General features: G+C 35.3%; 1 protein-coding gene across 1 annotated transcript in view; it reads right to left on the minus strand.

Annotated features, from left to right (window-relative positions):
• LOC309387063 (cytosolic phospholipase A2 epsilon-like) overlaps window positions 1-16,515 on the minus strand; it is a gene marked incomplete at its 5' end in the record, with an annotated part of 36,567 nt that extends 20,052 nt beyond the window's left edge. The window contains 9 exons of the mRNA XM_081943203.1: window positions 1,488-1,710; window positions 3,042-3,178; window positions 3,934-4,069; window positions 4,392-4,429; window positions 6,886-6,975; window positions 8,772-8,923; window positions 9,642-9,699; window positions 13,042-13,173; window positions 16,315-16,515. Of these exons, the coding sequence (XP_081799329.1) occupies window positions 1,488-1,710; window positions 3,042-3,178; window positions 3,934-4,069; window positions 4,392-4,429; window positions 6,886-6,975; window positions 8,772-8,923; window positions 9,642-9,699; window positions 13,042-13,173; window positions 16,315-16,515 (1,167 nt within the window). The remainder of the gene's footprint in view (window positions 1-1,487; window positions 1,711-3,041; window positions 3,179-3,933; window positions 4,070-4,391; window positions 4,430-6,885; window positions 6,976-8,771; window positions 8,924-9,641; window positions 9,700-13,041; window positions 13,174-16,314) is intronic.
• Between the last annotated feature and the right edge of the window lie 835 nt (window positions 16,516-17,350).

Genomic DNA, 17,350 nt, shown 5'->3' on the forward strand with positions numbered 1-17,350 from the left:
ATGGTTGTCCCAAAGGTTTCCAAAAGGCAACATTTTCCTTTCAAAATGTTTTGCTTCTCATCCAAGAAACTCCTTTAGTTCCATACAAAAAACACAATTATGAGGAGTCTCTCTACTTTTATTGTAAGGCTATGTTGACATAATCTTATCAGATTGAAAGTTTTTCTCTTCCTCTTTACTCTCTAGAAATCATGGGAGAGTCTTTTCTGAAATGCTTCCCACCCTCCCCCTTCTATTAGTTGAGCTATCTTTTACATGATGGTAGATAGTCTAGTTTGTGGATCTTCATCCTGCCTCCAAAGATCATTCCCACATACTATTACACATGGTAGGTCTTGTTTGAACATATTCAAATTGCTGAAGGAAGCAATAAACCTGGGTCTTATACCTACCTTCCCCTCTTAGCCTAATAGTTGGGGCTAACAGTATTAAAAGAATCCGTTTACAAATAACTAAAATCTACTTCTTAGAAGATAGATTTTGACAATATTTTAACTTCCCCTTTTGAATCTTAAGTACCCTATTGTTAAAGAATTCTAGTAATATGTACTCTCCCATCAGAAAAGAGACTTGGGAGGCAAAATCTGTAGTCCACATTCATTTAGTTCTAAGAAAGGCCCTAAAATGTCCTTCTCCTTCTCACTGGGATTATCTGCCATTTTATTTGCCAAATTGTGATTATTGTGTCCAACAGAATAGATATGCCCCAGTGACTTTCTCAAAATAATATCATGCAATGAGACTTGGGAAGTGTGTTTTTGCTATTAGTTCCATAATTATGCCAGTGTCCCAAATGTCCCAAAGGCAATTTTTCAAAAGGCAAATGGACTTTCTTATTTTTCTTTGAAAAAGTATTTTGGGGATATTAAAATAACTGGGGGGAAAACCCCATACATTTATATTCATGTCAAACAAAGGTAAAAATAAATCCACCAACAATGAATGAAACATTATATTTCTTTAAAACATTTATTCTCCTATGTTGTGCTATGTGTTTAAGAACTCCCTACCTAAATCACCTTTGGGACAACTATGAGCTGGACGACTGAGAATCTCCATAGATGTTTGATCTGGATATATTGAGCACATAAATCATATAGAGGCCCACCATGTGTTCTACCACCCAATGTGACATCTTCACCTGTTCCATTGTTATGAACTGCATGATAAGCATAAGGAGTGTTCAATGTAAGTTCCACTGAAGACACTTAGAATTTCCTCATAACCTTTGCATTGGATGTGAAAAGGTCAGAAGAAGAGGCAGCATAATGTGAATGTAAACTTTTTTTGGGGGTAGGGAGGGAATCAGCCCAGGTACCTTCAACCCTATACCAGGTTTTTGTACTCTGCACATTCAAACTGAATGTCTAGATAAGGCTATTGTGTTGCTTGCATTGCTTTGATCTTTCAGCATGTATATTCAAAACCTTTAAATAATTGAGAAATCAAAACCTTTTAATAATTGAGAAATCAGAAATATCTCTTACCCCATTTCCTAACGCTTGGTCAACAAAAAGTCCCCAGATATCAGTAATGCAAGTTTTGTAGCCATCCTCTTTACGCTGCTTCAGACTATCACGGTATTCTTTTAAGTGGTCTAATGTAAAGCAATCCAGCTTGCATTTGGACATGTTTTTGCGAGCTTCTGCAATTGGTCCTGAAAGATCCTTCTGTGACCAACCAGGATCTTCATACAGATTTGAAAGTGTCCTACAAAAAAGACACATCTTGATAATGAGAGTGACAATTTCCTAAATTATATTAAGGGTTATTAGCACAATTTAATACTATTTAATACTTAAACACTAAACCATCATGCTAATTTAAAAACTGTTAGAAAAGAAGAACAAGAAGTATTGTGATGCAACTTTAGGATTTTTCCTGTCAAAATTCCTTTAAATATTCAATAATAGTGAAAATAAGCAAAACCTACCACAATTAATTCAGCCTACCCAAGAAATGCAGACCCAAAGTTTTGGCCAAGACAGCCCAAAGAAATTTTAAAAAGTCATTTTCACGTTTGTAAATTTTTTCCTCTGTTTTTGAACTATCGTGGGAAATTATTGCTAATCTGCCAAAGATGATTTTTTAAACATACGACAAGACCACGAAGGCAGGAAATGTGTGTTGGAATATAGTAAGGAGGTGGATCCCTGGGAGGGAAGGGTTACACACCAGGGGGATAAGAGGCAACTCACTCCAAATCTTATGCGTGAGAGAAAGAGGATGAAGATGACCTAATGAAGATGATCTAATAGTTCACAGAATATATGGTATATGCAGATTCTAAAGTGCTCAGTTTGGCAAGATATGAAAGAGTAAACAAATCAGTTTGGAGGAATCATCATGAGTCATTCTTGGACTCGACAAAAGGCATTCCAATTTAAAACAAAACCAAGAACAGAACTCTCCAACCTGGTTATGCAATTTATATATTTACTGCAAATTTGGATATTTCATCCTGGTTACCTGCCCTTTCTTCCAAAGCTTAAATCACATTTCCATCCAACCTGAACAGAAGCCTACCCAAGGTCAACTGGCAAATTTAATGAATGAGAACTGCCCCATGTGCCTGCTCCCACAATTCCTTTTTTTTTAAATCAGAGCAGTTAATATCATTATTCTGTACACAGGAAGTGAACAGATTTTTGCTTTAATTTTATTGCATTTTTTAAAACTACCAGGTCAGATACTTCACTTAAATACTATCATTGGATGGGAGTTAGGATACAGGCCTTTTCTGTGGCAGTTGGTTAAAAGATGGGAAGATATAGGAATGTTTTAAATAAAAAAATAAATTGTAAAGATATGAATTCTGCCCATCAATCCCATTTCCTCATCAACTTAGAGTGACATTTCAAAGATTAGGTTTATTAGCAAGAGTATAATATGAACAGCCAAGATGAATGTATTTATTGATTGATTTTATTTATTTATTACATTTATGGCCATCCATCTCACCATAAGGCAACTCTTCTTGTCAGAATCCATGATAGGTAGATGGGTTTTTTAAAAAATTCCTTTGCTTATATCGTTCTTACCAAGTAGAACCAGAAGATCCAGAAATGTACGTGAAGCAGTCTAAGAGATTCAGTTTCTGAAGACCAAGTAAATGGCCATGTAAAGCTGTAAATGCCCGAGCTCCACCTCCTGTTGCCATGATAGCCACCACAGGTACCTGTTCAACAAATAAAACCCAATGAAGTGGGGGGAAACCCTCATTTTATCAATGATAAAAAGGAGCAAATAACAATGGCCAAGTGACTTCACAAATCAAAATTGGAGAAAAATTCTCAGATTTTTTTCTAAATAAATAATAATAACTCAAGTACTAGTAGTAGAGTTTGCTATCATTATATATACTTGCCTTGTCAGTGTTAGTGGGAGTGGTCTTGGTGATTCCTTGATTGGGCAGCTGTTTACTATTACCTCATTTGTCTTAATTGGTAATTAATTGATTGTGGTGTTGTTTGCTTATTGATTGTTGTGGTCTAATGTTCATTTTGCTGTTAATCTCTGCTTATCTGGGTGTTGATTGCTGGTGAGGAGGTGTCTAGGTCTATTTGTTTCCTTTTTGGCTTTTTGATTTTCTCTTTTGAATGGAATATAGTTTAGTTTGTCATTATATACCTATTGATGGCTGATTTGTCTGCGTACCAGGCTTCCAGGAATTTTGGGGAGTTTTTGGACTTCGCTTAGTCTAGGATACTCACAGTTTCCTAGTTGAAACTATGGTTAAGTCTGCCCATATGTCGTGAAAATGTTACCTAAGACAAAAATATTTCTCTGTCTAACCTAGATAAATTACCAATGTATTCATTTATCAATTTTCTCCATCCTATTTTTAAATCAGAACTCTTCCATCTATGTTTAGGTTTGTCAGAGGTCTAGATAATAGATAATACTGAATTGCAATGGTTATGCTTTACATACCTCATGATCTTGCAAATCATTGTCCATGCAAAGAACTCTTTTCAGGGCATCTGCTACAATTTTCTTCCTTTTCTGTAAAAATACTTGTTCATCTGGACACAGTTCGTAATCTAAACGCACATCAAGCTCTTTTTGCCTTTTATATAGTCCATGATGAAAGAAATAAAATATCACTTACGATTAATTTTGGAAAACACTATAATAATATCCACTATAAAATATCCAGTAATATGGAAAAGAATCTCAAGCAAAATCACACTTCCATCCTAACCCAGCCATAAGACTGAAACACCTCAGATGATAGTGGAGACAGCAGAGATTATTGCATCATGCACAAAAATCATTGCAAGATTGAAAAACCAGGTTAGGGACAGATCATTATGGAAAAAATATAGTTATCTAGTAAATCCAGCTTGATGACCCATTGTCAATCAATAAGTTGAAGTATTTTCTCTTACCACTCTTTTACCTTTACACATAAGTCAATTGATTTGTCCTAGAGATAAAAATATTGTTAATAATTTGATAAAGTAAATTCTGTTTAATTGAAAGTTAATTATTGTTTATTTGCAAGAGACTTTTTAACATCACTGCCTGACATTTTTATGGAAAAATCATCAATTTCTATATTCACCTACATATTCCTTTGCTCCCTCCTTTACACATGCACAATTATATTTTGAATTCCAGAAAAAGGACTAAATATTTATGTAACATTTTCTAACACAATGAACTTGAGTCAACCCATACAACAATCAACTATAGCACAACCATCACAATCCTCTTAAAAGGATTATTCTTCTATATATCAAAGAAAAACATCTCAGAAATCATTGTGCTACAAACTGTTGGCATCACAATCTCCCACAAAGCAACAAAATACCTTCAAAGCAATCTTAGCAAACCTGAAAATCAAATAGCAAACCAAAATGATTTACAAAATATAATGTTTTCTCTCTCTTTTTTTGGGCGGGGTGTCTTTGGGTCAATTTTTGACTCCAGGCAATTGCCTGGTGACATCCTGTAATTTTCTGGACAAGGTTTTTTCAGAAGTGGTTTGCCACTGCCACTTTCCTTGAATCAAGAGAGTGTCTGATTGACCCAATTTTATGCCTAAATCAGAATTAGAATTCACAGTCTCCTGGTTCCTAACCTGATTCCTTATCTAGTATAACAAACTGGCTCTCAAAAATACAATGTATGGACTGCAAAAAAAAAAAAAAAATACTCCGTAGGACAGAAGAGTAGAATATTAGCATGATATTCCATGAACATCAATTGGCAGTCAGAAGACAAGATGAAGCACCAATAGAATTCAGTTTTAATTATTATGACTAGGAAGGACACTCCCATAAATCATGCAAGTCAAGCAACTATACCTTCTCTAATTAAGATTTTTGTTTGCCAAAGTTCTGTGAGACACTGAATTTAATCTAAAACTCATGATATACCTAATAGATAAATTAAACATGACAGACAAATTAGCCATTAAAATATTAAACATATTGTGCAAGAGTGCCCATGATTCTCTGGTTTCTTAGAAGACTTGCATAAAGCAACACCAGAGGCGATCGCCGGGATAGCTGAAATGGACATCCAGTTAAGAGGCCTCTGACCCCCATAAAAGTTTGTGAATAATTACATGAATTGGAATTGTATATGAAGTGTACGTATATGTTTACTTCCCTGTGTCATGTTTTCATCATATGCTACATAATAACAACAGGCAAATCACAAAATCAAATTAATTTTTACATTTCAAAATCTTTTTGCAGTTTAAAGGACAAATGCCACAAGAAATAACCTTTATTATTGGTTTCTTCTTCTACTTCTCCAATAAGCAAATGAAGATGATTTTTAAATGGAACCAATGACATGATTTATGTGTGATCATCCCACATAATTTCTTCATGTTGGGTAACATTGCGGACATCTTCCTATATCAGGGGTATCAAACTGGCGGCCCATGGGCAGGGCAGGCCACACCCACCCCAGCTCCGCAAATGGGAAAAACATGGTGAAATGTCATGTGACAGCAAGGTGATGCAGCGAGTTTGACACCTGTGTCGTACATGTTTGAAATGTTTGATACCTCACATTTTATGCAAGTACCAAAGCACATGTAGTCCTTGGCTTATAACTATACTGGAGCCTGCCCATTATTGTTGTAAGTCTAACAGTCATAAAGTAGATCATCTATGTGACTGACTCAATTTTACAGCCTTTTCTTGCAGTATTCATTAACATAACTCATTACTACAGGTTGTTTTTGCCAAAAACTGGAAGCACAGGTCAGTTTCTGGCCAACCCCCCCCCCCCCAACAACTTTCTAAATTGCAGTTAAAGGACTATGGGATAATGTAAACACTCCAAATTGTGTGCCTGTTGCCGACTGTCTGAAATGCCGTCATGTGACTGGGGATGTGGTCCATTGGAACTTTGAATAGTTGACTAGTTGTAAGGGATTGGTTATAAATACCAGTATAGCAATTTTATCTTGTCTGTTTGTAATATCTCATCTACATGTTTGCATAATAACATTTTCCTTACTTTACTTGAGGAATTTTGAGGAATTGGAAGTCACAACTGAGCACATGCCTTCAGAGTGAAAAATTCTTAGTATCTCTAAAAGATCTTTCCTGAAGACCTTTTGGGAGTTGCCACATTGTCCAGTGTGTGTGTGTGGAGGGGGAAGATGTGCCCTCCTCAGATATCTTTGAACTATTTCAAACATCCCTTTCCATTGGCCAGAATGGCTGGGGTGATTGGAATCCACAAAATGAAAAGTTCCATTGTTTAAAGATTAGATTATTCCTCTATATTTGTTACCTTAAAGGCTAATTTACATGTTTAATTCACAATAACATATTGAGCCACCCTCTTTTTGCAATATAAATTTAAGATTTAAATCTTTTAAAAAATATTAAATATTTTCTATATTGCAGTATTTACCTGGTCTATAGTGACTTCTTTTTCCATAAAGATTGAATCCAGGGGTAAAGTAAGACAAACCGTTTTATCTGTGTTTCTATCTGAAAAACACTAAAAGATAGAACAGATTAATACATAACAGCCTTAACTGTTGCATATCTTGAACTCAGTGGAACTTTCTCCTAGGTAGATATCTACAGGATTGCAGTGTTAATTTGTTGTATTAACACACAGCAACAGCTATTAAAAGCAAGAGCATCTTTAGTTTATTACAGATCATATTTCCATTGGCTGTAATGATGTTTTTAAAAACCTGGATTTTTTTTTAAATCAAAAAGTATGCTATGTTAGTCAATGAAGACTGTCAATCATCCAGGCAAACATGCCTGAAGGTTGAATCTTGGCAAGATGACTCATTGTTTTATTTTTTTGCTGGTCTGAGACATTTTTTTGCTGGTCTGAGACATTTCGCTGCTCATCCAAGCAGCTTCATCAGTCCACGCAAGTTAGTTAGGCAGAGAGTTGTTGGAATGTACCAACTCTTGCCACATCAACTTCAGGGGTTTTCTTTCCCAAAATGCATTGCAATGTTAATAAAGCTTCTCAATCATCCAGGCCAGGGTGTCTAAAAATTGAATCATGTCAACTGGGCTATGGTTTTTTTTGTTTCTGTTTTTGCTAATCTGAGATGTTTCACTGCTCATATCAACCTGTTTGTATGAACAGTGAAATGTCTTAGACTAGCAAAAAACAAAAACTAATCCAGTTGCCATGATTCAACCTTTAGATCCTGTATATTAGGCAAGCTCAATTTTAAAAACAGAATCCACTATATTGCATTAATTGGAAAATAAAGAACCCTATGTGCTTTTATGAGTTATCTATTTTTATGAATGGGGAGGGGGGTTGTATGTCACCCAGGGACCATTGGATAGTTATAGTAAATTTAATTAATTAGCACTCTTCTATTGGCTCATGAAGCTCTCTTGCTAGAGATAGCTATTTAATGTACTTATAATTGGCTCTATCAAAATCATGTTCTATATGAATAATTAACAATAACTAACAAAGGAAACATTTTGGAAACATTCACAATAAGAGCAGGTGATGCTCTTTCTTTGTTGACAGTTCCTACTTCCTCTTGCTCCAATGAATTAGAATGCAGGCTAGATACTTAGCATTTTTCTTGAGCACAGAGTGGGGTGAATGGTTATTGCTAACTAAAAAGAGTTCAAGTGAGTTTTACCTCTGCTCTTATTCACCTGATCCCATATTCCGGAACACTGAATTTCATTTGCCATTTCAACTCCCAAGTCCTCACTCCTAATCTGTCTGCACATTTACATTGGAAGACACATGTTAATGTGCATATACAAACACAAATACCAACCTGGAAAGGTTAACCTTCATATTAAACTGCCATATATGGGCAAAGCTTATTGGGTACGACAAAATTAGTTAGAATTAATGAACAGTGTATGATTCACATCCAACTAAAGTTGACTGAATAGGTATAGCTGTATCAGCAAATTAAAATATCACTTGAATAAGAATAATTCATTTCCATAATATGATGGAAAGCTCAAGGAAGTTTACATTGCAATTCCTTTGTTGATCTTAGTAAATGCCATATTATTATTTTATTAGGTTTAATAAAGAAGAAAATAGGTGTTCTGCTCACATCTTTTATATATATAGAGAGAGTATCATGAGACAGATCACAAGTGTACCTATCAGTGTTATAATAGATGTTAACTAGGTCCAATGATGGCTAGATATCCCTAGAAGTTGTTAGAGGTAGAGGTCTTGCCTCTGTATTTTTATTCAAAATAAATGTACGCTATAGAACAAGTAATTGAAAGAGGTTTGTTTTGATTTTTGAATTAAAATGTGGCTTAAAAACATACGGAATTTGTGCCAAACAAATTCTTTAGTAATTCAACTTTTAGGGCAGATTCTTTATACTTGACGCATTGAAATTCAAGAGGAATAGAATAAGTCAATGGAAGTTTCTGAGATTCTTCATAGCATCCTTGCATAGTAAATAAAGCAATTTCATCTGTGGAGAAGGAAATATACAGTTACACAGGGAACTCCTTTATCCGTCAAACTTAACTTGCATCCCATGAAAATATAAAAGAAACAGATAACTGCTAAAGTAAAATATTACACTTCTCTAAAGTGCACTCCACCATTACATAAAATAGCTGCTCTGTGATGCACTTTTTCATCTAGTTAAAGGTCATGTTACCTAATGTTTTAGTAATATCTAGATGTGCCATAATTTATAGTAATCTCTTATACTTATAGAGATAACCTGCTCCACAGAGAACCCATATATCCAGTGTATTTGATCCAGGGCAAGCGAAGTTGTTCTCTATGCCCTGAGACAGGGAACAAAGAATATTATTTTCACATTTTACAAAACACCTTGCCTCCAGATCTCTAGTTATTGCACTCCTGAATGATGTTTCGATGGGCATTAAAGGCAGAAGTCTTTCTGTAGGGCATCTGAGATTTAAATAATAGAGGAATCCTCTTTTGTCAGGTTTTGCTTAGTTACATATACCGCCTTGAGTCTATCTGGAGTGAATGATCTATACGTATTGGAATTAACTAACCACATTTATATTGTACACTTTTTTTACTGTGATCAACATGCATTTATCTGATTCATGTGATTCATCTTTTACATCATTGGCCAATGACTACTAAAACAATATATACAAGCTTTTAAATTAAAAATAAATATAAAGCAATACACTTCCAAGTATTACCTTTTGAAACACGTTTCATATTATTCACTTCTATTTCCAAGCAGGAAATTTCACGGGACTATCAAAAGAAGAAGAAAATCTTAGTGGTCAAAGCAAGATAGCTTTGAAAGAAATAGAACATCACTGGGAATTTTTTATAACTTGACAATTAGCCAGAAATATCTAAACAAATACCTAAAATAATAGCCGAATTAGAATTATGTACCTATTTTAAATACATAAAGTTATACGCACTTTTTGATTAACATTGAGAGCTCTAAAATGTGGGAGGCATCTATGTTTGGTTCTGAAATTGATTCAAGTAGGAACCAAAATGGAAATGTAATTATATCTGTGGAGAGGTCCTGATTCTGCTAAACTTTTCTAAACAAAAGACCCTTAAATTGCCTGAGAGACCTGCCTGCCTGCCAGGCTACCTGCCTGCCTATCTACCTACCTATCTACTATATTTCTCTCTATGTCTGTCTGTCTGTCTGTCTGTCATCAATCCGTCCGTCCATCCATCCATCCATCCATCCATCCATCCATCCATCCATCCACCCACCCACCCACCCATCCATCCATCCATCCATCCATCCATCTATCTATCTATCTATCTATCTATCTATCTATCTATCTATCTATCTATCTATCTGATATATTTTTGTTTATTTATTTAAATGCATAAACCCACTCAGCATATAATCATCTCTGGGCAGCTCACAAAATGGTCTAAATGATACAGACATGTGTATGTGTTTGTGTGCATTTGTGGATACATGAAGTTCATACATCATACACTCCCTCATGCCTTTGCCTCCCAATATATTTAGGACGCCTCTTTCAGACCTCATGCCTGCTTATGTGAGAGGAAACTCAATTAAATGTGATGGGCTTTACTTCATAGTGTTTAAGCTAGGCTGACCAGTTTATGGCTTGTTCTGAAGCCTTTGAGGTAGCTGGAAATTATAATTAAAGGCAAAATTCCTATGTGATTTTCTTATTCATATAACATTAAAGAAACTCTCTTTATTCTATAGAGGCTTTTTAATGTCTCATTTCATTAAGGTGAAACTTTGTACTATCCACCTCAACTAATTGCACTCACTCACTCTATTCACACACCCACACCCACACACAAGATTAAGCTTAATTTAGGGATTATAGAGTTAAAATAGCCATATGACCACAATAACACGTTTTTTTAAAAAGAGAAAAAAACCAAAATGGAAATTACCACTAGTACACCATTAGTAACAATATTCTCGGGAGGAGCTGAACTGAAAAAAATAAAAATAAAAATGCATGTGTCAAAACAGATTTTGGTTATTTAAATGTGCCTTTTATTTAATTCAGGGTGACATGAATTGATGACATTACACTCTGCATTAACTTACTTTGGCTACAATTTAGCTACATTCTAATGTGAAACTTTTAAAACTGATTGTAGGTTTATCACTTGTCGGACAGAAAATGGGCCTACTGGAAGTCCGGAACCCGTCCATTTCTGGCCTCCAGAGGGCCCCTGAAGCCCAGGGGAGACCATTTTCACCCTCAAGAAAAACCTCCAGAGCCTGGGGAGTGCGAAACACCACTACCACCGCAGCCATGGTGCAGGAAGCTGACTAGGCCATGTCTCATGGCCACACCCACCCAGCAACCGGAGAGAGAACCGGTTCTAAAAATTTTCAATCCTACCCCTGGACTGGACCATAGCATAAAAGTCATCAAGCTGGATATCTTTGTGATGGGTCATGACAATGAGAAAGGAAGAGGGCTGCAGAAGTAAAATATTTAATCAGAGTCTTTTCTTAATATACTATCCATCGCCAAAATCACTATGCAGTCTTAATAGGAGCTTTAAAGATCCGGCAGGGATTGGCAGAGAGGACAGTAAAATTTAAGTTGGCAAGGACTCCTAATGTCTTAAAGCTGGGCAGAGAATGTTCTAATTTAGCACTGGGGGAAAGACCTGTCAAATCAACTGCCCAAACACCAATCTTCCCATTGAAATGATTACCAATCTCACTCCTAATTAATCCAACGATTGTCAACTGGCACTTTTCCATATGATCAGGGCAGAATTATAAGACCAGGACTATGAATAACAGAAAAGGTTCCCCTTTTTTAATCATCTGAGGGTCACTTGGATTTTTTGTAATCCTAATCTGATGGAATAGACATTAAAATAAATATGTCTAATTTGAAGTTAGCTACTATTATTACTACTACTGCTTAGTCTATTGCATATGACAACAGAATCATAGATTCAGATCCATCGTTTGAGAAAGAGAGCCCAGGTGAATATTGCAAGAATAAAGGAAGGCTGAAGGGAGATGGAAGGTATAAATACCAAGATGTCCACATACTCCATGTCAGAATATCAGGCAGACACATGCAAAATTGGACAAGTTCTATCCAATATCTAATGCCATCCTGTCCATATTTTCCATAGCAGGCAGGGAAGCTTTTTTATGTTACAAATTCTTTAAAGTCTAGGAAGTACTTACATATTTTCCAGACTAAATTCTGCCTCCAGATTTTCTTGAATCTATGAAAAAATAATGCATTATTTCATTATGACATATACAGAGTTATCTCCACATAGATTCCTTTAAAATGCAATGAAATGTTAACTTCCTATAACAGGATATCTTTTCTTTTACACCTACCACACTCCAGATTTAAGTAGTAATAGTATCTAGTAGTTAAGTTAAATAAACTGGCGGCCCTCTTAATATTCCTTTTACTGTCTTGTATCTTCATTTCATTATGAGGGGGTTGTACCTGTTTTAGCAGGAAGATCCTGTCTGATTCCTTCTATCACTTCCCTGAGAATTAAATTTAAATATCTTGGGATATCTGCAACATATTGAAGGAGTTCCAGTGAGGACATGGTGAATAGACATTCCTAAACAGGAGGGACAACATTGTGGCTGAATCGGTGATAGGATACTGGATTCAAGCTACAGAAATTGCTCTAGGGAAAGGAGAGCTCATGAGAGCACCCATATATAGTGTGAACAGCTACTACTCATGAATAGATGGCACGAACTAGTGTTTCTACAGACACTTCTGTGTTGTAAATTGAGGGATTTCATCAAGCTCATCAGGTAATAATACCTCCAAGAATGATTACATCTGAATGTCTATTTTACACATGTGAATTCAATACACATTTAAAAAATTGTAGTAAAGAATTTGGAAATTTTAGCCATGATATGTCTGAACACCAATAAGGTTACTAGAATACCCATCCCGCCCTTCCTAGCCTGTTGTGTTTGCGGGGTGAGATGGGTTGAAGCTGAAAATTCCCATTAAATCTGTGTTCATTTCTTCCCATTCCCCCACCAGTAAATGTCAACAATTTTGTTGCTTGTCAATCATGTCCTTCCTTTGCCCGGCAATTCTGCCCCCTTACTTTTGGATCCAATGGAAATGTGAGGCAAATTGTTTCTCCAAGCTGAAGTTTAGCAACGTCAAAGAGAACAGTGAAGGGGTGGCCATCCAAAAGGCAGTGGTTTTCATCATGAACAATCAGCTCCAAAATATTCTGAGAAGAGAAGGAAACTTACATCATCAGATTTTGAATTTAGACCACCAAACCAAAAAGAGAGTAACATTCAGTGGTCAGACTCTTCTTTTCAAAGATAGGAAGGCAATTTCACTTTCATTACAGAATTCCAGTTACAGTTTAAGATCAAAGTATGTATTAGGACTATAAGTCTTTAAATTCTAACCTTGGCGAAGCATAGCTATAGTTGATTCTAACATTATATGTAAACGTTAAATTTACTCCTTGATTTATCTTTCAGTTATAATTCCACTATAGCACTTTAAATTGTCAATGGCTTCTGTGAAAAAGAGTTTTATCAAGGAACTTCAGGTGGTATGTATCATTATTGATGTCCAACATTCTCTATAAATCTTTAGACAGAGAACCAACCAAATGTTATCATATAGTTCAATCTGTCATAACTGAGTTTAGATGAATCATCGGCATATGCAGTTAAATCTTTCTTGCAGTAATTGTCCTTGAAGTTTAAAAAAATGGTGGCAACCTAATGGTAGAATCATTGAGCATTCTTGGTTATAGAAGATTCCATATTTTAAATGATCATTGTCATATAGTACGTCCCTTCAAATTCTTCTTATGCTTCTTTATATCATAAATACTCATGAAGTCCAGTTGCTAAGCCAGGTCCTTCTATAATTGGTATTCTACTGTTTGTGGACCTTATCCTTTCTGTTATCCCCCTTTTTTCAGCGAAGTAAAATATAATAATAATCTCAACTTTTTACTTAACCAACCTAATAAGTATTAGCCATTTTTATAACAATAAACAATTTAATCAGAAACACCCAACATCAAGCACCACAATAAAAGAATGGATAGAAAAAGTCATTGAGCTAGTAGAAATAACAAAACTGATTGTTTTAATTGTTTTAAATAACTAAAATAACATATCCACCGCATGCAGATGAATCAGCAATCAATAGGCACATAGAGAAATATCACATTTTTATTTATTTATTAAATGTATATGTGAAATCCCCCCTCCCATCTTATTATCTATAGTAACTCTGGTGATTAAGGCCAGGAGGAACATCAGCAAACAATCAAGCAATAAACAATCAAGGAAATACCAATGCAGGCAAGGCATTGGCCCACACCTAATCAAGGAATTACCAAAGAGAAAACTACACCCCCACCAATACAGACAGAGCAAGCTACTGTACATAAGCAGAGAGAAAACCCCACTCCCCTCTAGCAATGAAGATATTATAGTGTAGCCTTTATTGTCATTGTACAAAATAAATACAACCAAATTGGTTTATCTAGCCAAGTAATGAAACATCTACAGAAAAAGAACCAAGAACTCAAAGAAGGCATGCTGTTATTACTCAATGTCTACTAGTCTATATGAAAGCATTAGTATAATCTTTGAACATATGAACTTTTAGCTATGATGAAATAAATTATCTGTGTACTATGGTAATTTCTGCTTAACAAAAGCAAGTGAAGTGTGGGCAGCGTAGGCAGGTTGCGCTTGATAGCTATAATAATTTGGTGGAGAGGAAGAGAGACAATATTCTTCCTTTGCAAGTTGTCTTCCCGCTTACATATAGTTAGCTTGCCACAGCATTTCTGATTGTGACAGCAATGCAGACACACTTTGAAAAAGTGTGTCTTTCCACCCCCCACATCAAATATTAAACTAACTATTAAACAATATTAAACTATGAAACAAAATCAGCTGTGATATACAAAAAGTAATGTGAGAAGTATCTTTTCCCTCCTATTTACAAAACGATTGATAGATTTGGGGCTGTGATTTAGTTTAATTGCCACTTATTCTGTTAGGCTCAATACCCAGGGTACACCAAACATATTATGACTCATCCTTGCCCACTATGAACTGGCTTTTATTAAGCAGAAATTACCACAGAACATATATAATTTATGACTAATAACTAACAGTTCATATAATTTAAAGACTGTACTAGTGTTTTCATATCATGTTAGTATATATTAAATAATAACAGTATGCCCTCTGAAGTTCTTGTGCAGACATTTTTTAATCCATCTAGGTAACATCTTCGATGCTAGAAGGGAGTGGGGTTTTCTCTCTGTTTATGTACAGTAGCTTGCCCTGTCTGTATTGGTAAGGGTATAGTTTTCTCCTTGGTAGTTCCTTGATTAGGATGTAGTCGACTGCTTTCTCTGAGTTGGTAGTTCCTTGATTGCTTATTGCTTGATAGTTTGCCTGATGTTCCTCTTGGTGTTCATCCCAGCTAATCTGGGCTTGGACTGCTGGCAAGGAGACATTTGGATCCCCAAGAAGTGCCATCTTCCTTTTTAGCTTTTTTATTGTCTCTTTTGAATGTTGTATAAATCACCAAAGTCACTCAAGATAGTGACGGTAGCGGACATATACCTTTATTAAATACATTAAAATATGGGTTATTGCTATGTGCCTATTGATGGCTGATTTATCTGAGTGTTAAGCTTCTAGGAATTCCCTAACATTTTTCAATTTAGCTTTAATTTGGGATGCTCAGTTTAGTCTATGTCCCAGTTTACAAAAACATCTTTGATCAAACTGATGACATTGGGAGTTAAGGAAAGCATTATAATGGAACTTCTTAGCAATAAGTACTCATTAAAAATACCTAGAAACAATGAGAAAAGCAGCAGCTATGACAAAAGTTTTTTTTTTGAATGAATGAAATGAATGAATGAATGTCCACAATAATAATGCAGAATTTGTTTAAGCTCAGAAGTTCATAGAATTTCAATTTAGTTTACAAGCAGACAGCAGAATGAGAAATTATTCTTATACCAAATCCTATTTGTGAGCTTTCTATAAGTGGCCACTGTGATTTATACTAATGGACTATACAGACCTGATATATTTTCTTAGGTTTTAAGATTGCTTTTTGATGTTCTTCCTTCAGAAAGTATTAATATGTATGTGTTCTGTATTCTGTCTTCTTTTGGTATTGTCCCACATTTTACAGGTAATCCTTGACTTACGACTACAGCTGAGCCCAAAATTTCTGTTGCTAAGTGAGTCTGCTGTTAAGTGAGTTTTGCCCCATTTGAAAACCTTTACATCTGAATAGTTACAAAATATGAATCTGAATGTAGTTCAGGAACTCAAAGAGTAATATTAATCACTTTGTGCCTTACTTTGACTTGATTTTGTATCCTGTAGCAGAAGGTTTCATTCCATACTGGATCTTTACAGTCCTTAATGTTCTTTGTCCGAGCTGTTTCAAATGAAGCTGATGGCAGGAACAAGCTTACATAGCAGTCAGACTGGCTAACTGTTGGATTTTGATTTTTTTTTAAAAAAAAAGGAGGGATTAATGCAGCAATTCTAGAAGACATGTTATCATTAGAGTTTATTTTAATCCCTGACAAGATCATATAACCAAGAGTATGAAGAAACCAATAATTTTTTTTACTAGATCTAATTTCTGAATTCACAATGGCTGGATGAACATTAAAGGTTAGATCATAAATCCATAGAATTACATAAGTACTGAGTGGCTTTCACTATATTCGCTCAATGCATAGACATTGAAATGGTCTCTAAGAGTAGGTTTATTTTACAGGGCCCAAAAATATCATATTTCAATTTCAATTTCAATTTTATTTGATTTCTAGACCGCCCCCTCTCCCCGAAGGGACTCAGGGCGGTGTACAGGCAACACATTAAAAAACCATATACATAGAATAAATACCATTAAAATCAAATTAAACCTTAACCCCTTTCCAAATTGATAAAAATTAAAACTCAGCCTAAAACCAACCCATAGAATTTAAAAATGCAGACTGAGGTGGGTGAGCTGGGATTAGGCCAGGCCGGCTAAATTGAACAGGTGGGTTTTAAGCTTATATGCCTCATGATACCAACATACAAAGCATTTAAGCTTATATGCCTCATGATACCAACATACAAATGATAGAAATGGAGTATGTCACATCATTTATGTGTTAATATAATGCATTTGACCTCGTTTGCTGTCCTTTGAAGATGCCTTTGTCTGTAATGGCTACATAAAATGCTTTTTTAAAACTATATATTGTACATAAATTGTTTCTAGTTCTTTCTAGACGTACAAGAAGCTCTAGGAAGAAGAAGCTCTATGGGGAAAAAGTGACATTTGCTACAACATTTTTCCTCTATTTTATTTACCAATGAACAGTTACAGACATTACC

This window comes from Natrix helvetica (assembly GCF_964273705.1).
Source record: "Natrix helvetica genome assembly, chromosome: 1".
Taxonomy (NCBI): Eukaryota; Metazoa; Chordata; class Lepidosauria; order Squamata; family Natricidae; genus Natrix; species Natrix helvetica.